The sequence below is a fragment of the Carlito syrichta genome, unplaced genomic scaffold (genome assembly GCF_000164805.1).
Source record: "Carlito syrichta isolate Samal-C Ts95f unplaced genomic scaffold, Tarsius_syrichta-2.0.1 Scaffold135739, whole genome shotgun sequence".
Classification (NCBI taxonomy): domain Eukaryota; kingdom Metazoa; phylum Chordata; class Mammalia; order Primates; family Tarsiidae; genus Carlito; species Carlito syrichta.
This window is the reverse complement of record NW_007079835.1, coordinates 9,195-19,896: the sequence shown is the minus strand read 5'-3', so window position 1 is coordinate 19,896 and position 10,702 is coordinate 9,195. Positions and strand designations below refer to the sequence as shown.

General features: G+C 51.5%; 1 protein-coding gene across 1 annotated transcript in view; it reads left to right on the top strand.

Moving 5' to 3' along the window:
• Positions 1-8,827, top strand: part of PLCL2 (phospholipase C like 2) — a 159,491-nt gene extending 150,664 nt beyond the window's left edge. Inside the window, exon 6 of the mRNA XM_008049553.1 lies at positions 7,975-8,827. Coding sequence (XP_008047744.1) covers positions 7,975-8,154 — 180 coding nt within the window. The 3' untranslated portion in view covers positions 8,155-8,827. The remainder of the gene's footprint in view (positions 1-7,974) is intronic.
• Positions 8,828-10,702: the final 1,875 nt, after the last annotated feature.

Here is a 10,702-nt window from a genome sequence, read left to right as displayed (position 1 = left end):
TGTGCGCGTCTGTAATTCCGGCTACGCGGAAGGCTGAGGCGGAAGGATCGCTGGAGCCCAGCAGGTCGAGGCTGCGGTGGCCGGGAGCAGCCACTGCACTCCAGTCTGGGCGACAGAGTGAGACTCCAACTCAAAAAACAACCTGTATTTATACAGAATTTGTTCTTACATGTTGAAACTTCAGTCACCTTCAAAGTCCGAGACACTTTTTCCACTGCTCTAAACAGTTTTGAACTCGTCAATTTTGATGCCTTTTGGTGCTTCTGCTGTTTTTTGTTCTCCCCCTTCCACATGGGCAAAACGTTTCCCTTTGAGGATTTTTTTTATCTGGGGAAACAAAAAGTGTCTCTCAGGGCAAGATCGGGCGAAGAGGGAGGATGGGGTATGGGGGTCATGACGCTTTGGGTCAAGGAATGTGGAACACTCAGTGTGGTGTGGGCAGGTGCACTCGGAAATCGCCCATCATGAAATGGGCACACACGCTGAGAGAATCTCCAAAAACAAATTCAGTGAAGCCGGACGCAGCCTCTCGTGACAACATTAGCTGGTCCGCAGATGCTGACCAAGACGAAGCATTGTTTGGGGACTAACTGGAGCCTAAAGGGGAGACACTCACATTTCCCTTTCATTGCATTCATTCAGAAGATGTTTCTTGAGCCCTCACTGTGCACCTGGCACTGCTCTAGGCTTTGAGGACTCTGCTGTGATCAGGAGACACAGAAATTTCCATCCTTATGCAGTTCACATTTGATGAGAAAGACCAACAATAAACAAAGCAGCAGAGCATGTCGGATGGGAATGCATGATGTGGATACCACAAGGCAGGGAAGGGTAGGGAGAATCAGGGGCAGGAAGAGGGAGGTCTACCTAGACAAGTCAGCAGTGTCAGGAAGGGTGCCACTGTGAATCGAGCTTTGGATTCAGGACCCGGAGAAGGGGAGGGAGCTGGCCAGGTGGCTTCCTGGGGCAGGAGCCTTCCCTGCGGAGGGAAAGATGAGTGCAGAGACCTTGAGACTACCCTGGAGAGGACCTGATGGGTTTGAGGAACTCACAGGAGCCCAGCATAACAGAAGCTGTGTGGACCAGGCTGGGAGATCAAGGGCGGAGGACAGTGTGGGACGGGCCATCTAGGACCACGATCAAGGACGCTGGCTCTCACTCTCATCTGGGAGCCACCCAGGGGGCTTTGAACAGAGGGGAGGGCACGTTCTGAGTTTTAATTGGAGCTTTCTGGCTGTCATGTTGGAATAAAAAAAGATGGAAGACCAGTCAGAAGGGTATTGTCATCAACTCAAAGAAAGATGGAGGTGGCCTTAACTGCAGTGGTGGCAGTGAGGGTGGCAAAATATGCATACCATATGGATCTTACCTTTATATACAAAGGTTCTCACCTTTGCGCGCGTGCGCGCGCGCACACACACACACACACACACACACACACGTGTGTCGCTTTAATTGATGAGGAGCCAGTTGTAGGAGTCGTTTCAGGACATCAGGAACTCAGTTCTGGACCTATGAAGTCCAAGAGGGTATGTCAGATGGGCATTCTGAGCAAAGACCCACAATAAAAATAATATTAGAGCAGAAGTCAATGAAATTGGAAACAGGACATGAGTAGAGAAAAACCAATAAAACCAAAAACTAGTTCTTTGAAAATCCCAATAAAATCCGTATGCCTTTAGCCAGGCTAACTAAGTAAAAAAGAGATGATATAAATTACTAATGCCAGAAGTGAAAGAAAGGTCATCACCACAGACCCTACGGACACTAAAAGGATCATGAAGGAATACTGTGAACAAATTTAGACCTACAGATCTGAAACGTTAATGAAATGGACCAATTCCTTGAAAGGCATGATCTGCCAAAACTAACACAGGAAGAAACAGACAATCTGAATAGTCCTGTATCTATTAAGGAAATTGAATCAATAATTAATAACCTTCCAAAACAGAAAGCATCAGCCCAGATGGGCTCACTGGTGGATTCTACTAAAGATTTAAGGAAGAAATTGTATACAAATTATATATTATAGCTAATGCAATGTTCTGCAGTCTTGTTCAGAAGGTATAGAAGCAGAATAACATTCTACAAGGCCAGCATTATTACCCTGATACTAAAACCCAACAAAGACATCCACGAAAAGAAAACTATGGATCAGTATCTCTCATGAACATAGATGCAAACATCCTCAACAAAATATTGGCAATTTTAATCCAATAATGAATTAAAAAATTATGCACCGTGACCGTGTGGAATTTATACTGGGTGTACAAGACCATTTTAGCTTTCAAACATCAATTGATGTAATTCATCACATCAACAAACTAAAAGAGAAAAATGTTTTTATCATGCAAAAAAAGCATTTGATAAAACATAACACCCATTCATGATTTTAAAAACTCTCAACAAATGAGAAACAGAGGGGAACCTCCTCAACTTGTTAAAGAACTACAAAAAAACCTACTGCTAACATTTTTCTTCAAGGTAAGAAACTAAAGTTTCCTGCTGAGATTAGGAAAAAAGCAAGGATGTCCCCATCACCACTGCTTTTCAGCATCTTACTGGAAATTCTAGCTAATGCGATAAGACAAGAAAAGCAAAGAAAAGGTATGCAGATTGATAAGGAAGAAAAACAAAACTGTCCTTTTCCACAGATGACATAGTTGTTTATGTAGGAAATCCAAAAGAATTGACCCAAAAGACCTTTTAGGAACTATAATAAGCAACTATAGCAAGGTTGCAGGATATAAGGTTAATATACAGACATCAGTTGATTTCTTATATCCCAACAAAGCACAGAGGAATTTGAAATTAAAGACACATGATGATTTACATTAGTACATTAGTTTGAGACCAGCCTGGGCAACTTGGTGAGACCCTGTCTCTACAATAAATCAAAAAGTAGCTAGGCGAGGTGGCACATGTCGGTAGTTTTGGCTACTTGGAAAATGATAGCTGTTTTATTCAAATACTTCCTATATAATTATTAAGTAGTCATAGTAGATGTCCTCTGTACTTAAATTGTAGGTTTTTATGGAAATCTATGCTGCTATGAATCTTCATGTATTGTTTAACAGTGGGGATGTCTTCTAAAAAACATCATTGGCAATTCCTTCCTCACGCAGAAGGATCGCCTGAGCCCAGCAGGTCGAGGCTGCAGTGGCAGTGAGCGTGCCATTGCACTCCAGCCTGGGCAACAGAGTGAGATTCCGACTCAAAAAAAAAAAAAAAGACTTACTGCAAAGCTACAGTAAACAGAACTCACAGTGTCTGCAAAAGGTAGATAAATGGATCCGTAGAACATAATCTCTCTGAGAGAGCCCACTAATTTTTGACAAAATGTCAAAGGCAACACAATGGGGCCAAGATGGTCTTTTCAACAAATGGTTCTGGAATGGTTAGGTCTCCAAATGGATCGTAGACCTAACAGTCAACGCAAAACTGTAGAACCCCTAGAAGGACCGCAAGCAGAAAATCTAGGCAGCCTCGGGTGTGGCGATGACACCACCAAAGACATAATCCATGAAAGAAAGAACGCATAAGCTGGAGCTCATTACAGCGAAAAACTGCTGCCTGTGAAAGTGTCAAGAGATCAGGAGGGAGGCTGCGAACTGGGAGAAGATATTTGCAGAAGACACATCTGACAAAGTGCTGTTTTCCAAATGTACAAGTAACTCTTAAAACTCAACAGTAAAGCCCAGGCTCAGTGGCTCAGCCTGTATGTAATCCCAGCACTTTGGGAGGCTGAGGCGAGTGGATTGCCTGAGCCTGTGGGCTCAAGACCAGCCCAGGCAACTTGGTGAGACCACGTCTCTACAATAAATAAATAAATAAAAATTAGTTGGGTGTGGTGGCACACACCTGTAGTTCTAGCTACTTGGAAGGCTGAGGCAGAAGGATCGCCAGAGCCCAGCAGGTTGACACTGGGGTGGCCGTGGGGGGGAAAAAACCCTCAACAGTAAAGAGCCAGACGTGGTGGCTCACGTCTGTCATCCCAGCACTTTGGGAGGCAGAGGCGAAAGGATTGTCTTAGCCTGTGGGTTTGAGACCAGCCTGGGCAACTTGGCGAGGCCTCTTCTCTACAATAAATCAAAAAATTAGACGGGTGTGGTGGTTCACACGTCCCCTCTACTTGGAAGACTGAGGCGGAAGGATCACCTGAGACTTTTGGAATGCTTACAGTGCTCTATATCATGGCCAGGATGATGTCAGCTTTAAAATAACTTGTTTACAAATGAGATTCCAGGATGGGTGCAGTGGCTCACGTCTGTCATCCTAGCACTTTGGGAGGTGGAGGCAAGAGGATTGCCTGAGTCCAAGGGTTCAAACCAGCCTGGGCAACTTGGCAAGACCTGATCTCTACAATAAGTTTTTTAAAAAATTAGCTGGGCATGGTGGCGCGTGCCTGTGGTTCCAGCTACTTGGAAGGCTGAGGCGGAAGGATCGCCGGAGCCCAGCAGGTCGGGGCTGTGGTGGCTGTGAGTGTGTCACTGCACTCTAGCCTGGGCGACAGAGTGAGATTGTGACCAAAAAAAAAAAAAAAATTCAGCAGTAAAAAAGCCTGATTAAAAAATGAGCAAAAGTCTAAACAGATACCTCACCAAAGAAGCTATGCAGATGGCAAGTATATCACCATGACATGGCAGTAGGAAACTGTGGATGAGCGCAAGAGTGAGACACCCAGGCACATCTAGGATGGGGCCGGAATCTAAAACATGGACACCACCCAGTGCTGGAGGGCGCGGAGCGGCAGGACTCTCGCTTGTGGCTGGGGGGAATGAGAAACGGTTCGGCCACTTCGGAAGACAGTTGGGACCTAAGAGTAAAACACAAGACGACAGAACTCGCGGAACGAAACATGCTCCTATCATGCAATCCAGCAGTCACACCCCTTGGTACTTACCCAGATGAGCTGACAACGTATGTCCACATAGACACCTGTGTCCTGGTGTTTCTGGCATGTTCTTCATGACTCCAAGATGTGGACGTGGCCAAGATGTCCTTCCGTGGGTGAATGGGTTAGTACATGGCGGCTCACCCAGACAGCGGGATAGTATTCACACTAAAAAGAAACGCACTCTCGAGCCGCGGGACAGGGAGGCAACTTAAACACTTACTACCGAGTGGAAGGAGCCCGTCTGAGAAGGCCCGGACTGTGGTTCCACCCGCGGGACATCGTGGAAAAGGCTTCTCTGCAGAGCCAGCAGGAGGACCAGTGTTGCCAGGGCCTGGGGGTGGGGAGGGGTGATGGGCAGTGGCGCCATGCCAGGGGAAGCCATGACGGTGGGTGTGTGTCCTCACACACGTGTCCAAACCCACGGTGTGCACACGCCAAGAGTGAACCTGGGTGTGGACGGCAGCCTTGAGGCGACGGCGAAGTGTCCGTGCAGCTTCCTCCATGGCGACACACACGCAGGGAGACTGCGTGGGGGACGGGCGTGCGGGAGCGCGGGAGTTTCTGCTTCGTTTCTCTGTGGACCCGAAACTTCTCTAAAAGATCAAATGTATTAATTAGAAGATAATCGTTGGGATTTTAAAGCACAAACAAGTGTCTAGTTACTGTCTATTAAAACTGAGAACGTCGGCCGGGCTCGATGGCTCAGCCTGTCATCCCAGCACTTTGGAGGCCGAGGTGAGTGGATTGCCTGAGCCAGTGGGTTTGAGACCAGCCCGGGCAGCTTGACGAGACCTCGTCTCTCCCATAAGTAAAAAAAAAATAGCTGGGCGTGGTAGTTCGTGCCTGGAGTTCCGGCTACTTGCAAGCCCGAGGCGGGAGGATCGCCGGAGCCCAGCAGGTCGTTGCTGGGGTGACCGTGCACATGCCACTGCACTCCAGCCTGGGCGACGCAGTGAGACTCCAACTCAAAGAAACAAGAAGCAAAAAACCGAGAACGCATGCAGCCAATCCACTTGTGAAGGCAAATTCTTTAACACGAGATTATATTCCTGACACAACAGACCATAATTATATACCAAGACCTCATAACGGGTACGTTTTCAACAAATGAGCTCAGTGACTAGTAAGAAGAATAACCCAAGCAGTGGAATGCCTGTCTATGGTTGTAAGTAAAGGTCTCTGGAAAGCAGGAAGCCCCTGCGTGGTAGGTGGGAAGCAGAGAGCTGTCCCGTGGACTCGGACCTCGTGGTGGTTTAAAATTGCACTGCAATTGGAGCTCCCCAGTGGCCGACATTTGATCCTAGTCCGTTGCCAGTGAGGTCAGTCCCTGCCCAGTCCTCTCTGCAGCTGGCCCTGAGCTTTAGAGGAACGCTTTAAAGGGGACGCCTGTCGGCAGGTGATTCAAAAACACCGAGAGAGGGAGAAAGGAGAGGTGGGTATCGCAGGGAGAAAGTCAAGCCATGGAAGAAAATAAGGAAAACAACAGGACACGTTGAGAGCTTGAGGGAGAGAAAAAGTAGCGGGTGGCCAACCCCTTCCCACTGTGGGAGCTTTTCTGCCCTCTCAGTAGATCCTGCTTTCTCAACTTAAAAAAAATTAGCGGGCAGAGGGAATAAGAAAAAGAATGGTCATAGTGTAAGCAGAAAGAGCTTGGTGAAAAGCAGGTCAAATTTGAAAGGAAAAATAAGGCCAGAAGGCAGTGCGGAGTGTTGGAATCTGCAGCCGCGGAGGGCCACGCCCTCTCTCGTGCTCGGTGGTCTCGGGTCCTTGGCTGAGGCCTCGCCCGTGGTTCCCCAGCAGGGACGGTGTCCCCACCCCCAGAGACATGGTGGGTTGTCCCGTCGAGTGGGTGCTGGGGTGCTGCGGGGCAGCCTGCAATGCACGAGACAGCTGCCCCCAAGGCGTCCTCTGGCCCCAAATGTCCACAGCACCACGGCTGACGAGCTGCAGGGCCCCTTGCCAGCTCCGACCTCCGTCCCCCGTGAGCGTGCTCCAAGGCGCCCTTCGTTTCCGACCCGCACACGCGTGAGGCAGCGGATGTGCCACGCCCGTGGTCAGCGCCCATAAAAGAAACCCCGATTTGGCTACGGGGCGGGGAATCCTTTCCTTCCTCTCAGCAGCTGCTGGGTGGGGACACTCGCACGGGGGACAGATGCGAGCTGGGGAGGGGCTGGGGGTGGCCACAGCGCCACAGGGCGGGGGAGCGCTGTGCTGATGGGCCCGCCCGGTCTTGACGGCGGTGTGGCCACGTGGGTCCTCGCGTGTGATGAAGCCGCGCTGAGCTCAGGCGTGTCCAGAGCCACGTCAGCATCCGGGCTTGGAGGTCGTGCCCTGGCTGTCCTGCGCTCGGAGGTCACCATGGGAGGGACCTGGGAAAGGGCACACGAGACCCTGCTGGGCATGTCTGTATCCTGTGAACTCAATTCAAAATTAAACGTTTTTATGAAGCAAACCTTGGGCCGGGCGCAGTGGCTCTTGACTGTCATCCCCGCAGTTGGGAGGCCGAGGCGAGAGGACTGCCTGAGCCCAGGGGCTCGAGACCAGCCCGGGCAGCTCGGCGAGACCTCGTCTCCACAATCCATCCAGAGATTGGCTGGGTGTGGTGGCACACGCCTGTGGTTCCAGCTGCTTGGTAGGCTGAGGTGGACGGGTTGCTGGAGCCCAGCAGGTCCAGGCTGCGAGAGCCGTGATCATGGCACTGCACTCCAGCCTGGGTGACAGAGGGGGACTCTGAATCAAAAAAAAAAGCAAACCTTAAAAGGAGAAAGTCAAGGTTGGCCAAACAGTGAGCGAAAGGTGCGATTTTAACCAGGACAGACAGGAATAATCCAGGCACACAGAGCTCTGCAGACATGCGAGTAGGGGTTGAAAGGCAGCAGACTTGGGGCGTGGTGTTGAAACTCGGGAGACAAACTCGCCTTTTATTTGAAGTGACCTATTCGGCTGCGATGCCAAGAACGAAATGTGCCCTCTGGTGGAACCGAAGGATGTCCCTGTGCCCAGAAGGGATAGATGGTCCAAGTGCAGCCATAAGCTATGTCGTGTCTAATGCTGTTTCATTGCGTGTTTGGTCACAGGGGCAGGCGGATCTCCTGAAATACGCCAAGAACGAGACCTGGGAGCACCTGAAACAGATCCACTTTGCTGCCGTCTCGTGTGGTCTGAACAAGCCCGGCACCGAGAACGCCGAGGTCCAGAAGCCTCGCCGGAGCCTGGAGGTCATCCCCGAAAAAGCCAACGACGAGAACGGAGAATGAGGGACGGGCCCTGCGTGGCCGTGGCGTGCGCGACCCCAGGACCACGTGGGGGGTGCTGGCGTGGCTCTCGCGTGAGAGCAACTTGGGGGTTTTAAAGCACAGCTGGACGAGCTCGTGACAGCCTCTTAAAACTGTGAATGCAGGTGGCAGCCCCGCGAGTGACGGCCCAGAGCCACTCTCATGAGAAACCCTGTTCCTGGCCCCAGGAGACTGTGTCTGTACGCAGAGACCTCCCAGCGCGATTCCAGTGCGAAGAACACATCACCCGCTCTCGCCCCACTGAGCCACGGGCGTTTTCCTGAGTGGAAGCTGTTTCCGACGGCAGGAGGGACTGACTGCACGGTCAAACTTGTATTTATTGCAGGAGAGCGGACCTGGGCGCTTTTCTCGTGTGGGGCTGCCGAGTCCCGGCTCTGGGTGGTCGTGGCGCTTGCTCGCCAAGCCCTTGTTCCTAGGAGGGTGTCGCGGGCTCCCTGAAGCCCGGGACCCGGACCGCCTTGGACAGGAGGGTGTGCCACTAGGCTGCAGCTCCTGGTGGCAGGCCATGGGCACACAGCACGCGGGCAGGGATGCCGGGTAGAGGCAGCCCGCCAGGAGGCTACACGCTGCACATAGTTTTTCATTGTATGAAGTAGTGTTCACATTAAAAAGACGTTTTATGATATTTCTCCAAGAGTGATATGTGGTTTTGTTTTTATTTTATTTTTTGAGTCCGAGTCTAAGTCACCCAGGCGGGAGGGCAGGGGCACACTCATGGCCACCGCAGCCTCGACCTGCTGGGCTCAGGTGATCCTTCCGCCTCGGCCTTCCAAGTAGCCGGAACTGCAGGCATGCACCACCATGCTGAGCTCAAATCTCTTTTTTAATGATTTCTTATAGAGACGAGGTCTTGTCAAGTTGCTCAGGCTGGCCTCAAATCCCTGGACTCAGGGAATCCTCTCGCCTTGGCCTCCCAAAGTGCTGGGATGACAGGCATGAGGCGCTGAACCTGGCTGGTACGTGATTTTAACAAAACGCTATAACTTTTAAGATTTCTAGTTCAAAGTATTTCACTCTTAAGAGTAGCCCATTGTAGCCAGGCATGGTGGCTCACGCCTGTCATCCCAGCACTTTGGGAGACTGAGGCGAGAGGATTGCCTAAGCTTGCGGGTTTGAGACCTGCCTGGGCAACTTGGCGAGACCTCGTCTCTACAATAAATCAAAAAATTAGCAGGGTGTGGTGGCGCACGCCTGTAGTTCCAGCTGCTTGGAAGGCTGAGGCGGAAGGATCGCCGGAGCCCAGCAGGTCGAGGCTGTGGCCGGCAGCGTGCCACTGCACTCCAGCCTGGGCGACAGAGTGAGACTTCGACTTAAAAAAAAAGAGTAGCCAATTGCTTGTTGAATAGCTTTGTCAAACATAAGTTGCTCATCTGGCTTGACCTTCTCTCGCTTTCAGGGAGGTTCTGGCAGTCCGAGCCCTGGCCGGTGACGGGCTGCACAGCGCATTGAGACCCACCCGACCGCCCTCAATGTGGGGCCCCGCCGCCTGGGGACAGGTGAGCCCAGCAGCCGCGGGGCTGCAGCAGGTGTAACGTCCTGCAGGTCTGCAGGCATGCGTTCCCTCACTCTTGTGTGTCAAGAAAGACTTGTTTTCTCCTTCCTTTGACTGAGTTTTTTAACTTGAGCTCTTACTTCCCTACTTTGCACTCTCAAAAGGCCCTGAACGCCGCACGCAACTTGTCATGGCTTCGCCCCTGCTACAACTGCTTTCAAATTGATGGAGCGCCGGAGCTCTCTGAATCATCAACAGCCCCTTTTTCCCATTCAGCAACGCAGGTGTGGCCAGGCCAGTGGACGTGATCTTCAGCGGGGCGGGGTCTTACAAGTTCTTCGCGGTTGGGAGATGGCGAGGCTGACGGTCCCGCTGACTTCCACCCAGGCCCCTAGCATCCTCTTGCAAGCAGGCCCTCCCTCTGCGCGCTCTTGTCGTTGGTGTTCTCATCGTGTCTTGATGCTGGGCGACACGCCCACTGCCCACCCCTGGGTGGAATTCCCGTTGGAAGACAAACCTGCTGCTGGATAGGAGTGGCGTTCCTGCACGCAGCTGACCGCCTGCCAGTGGCTCAGGCTCCTAGCTCAGAAATGAACCCGACACGGGGGAGAAACAGACAGACAGTAGCCGGGGGGTAAAAGTAACTTTGCAGGATGAGAAATGAAATCACGGGTCACTGAGATTGTCGCTGGCCATTCTGGAACCCGGCTGGTGAGTAAATCGCAGCGTTCAGTCTAAAGTGAAAGCCCAGAAATCATGACAAAATGACTTAACATAGAACGAAACTGAAAAAGCAACCCCGCATTTCTAGAATGGTAGGCACGGCCTGATACGTGACTTGAGTGACTGACAGCAGGACATGCGTCCCAGCGTATGCAGGCTTCGGACCGGCCAGTTCAGACTTGAAGGAGCCCGTGGGCCGTGCGTTCCGACACACTCCCTTCCAGACGCAGAGGTTGCAGGTAACAGAAGTGCAGTGACCGATGTCACGTGGTCTGCTGGGGGGGGGCTGGGTGC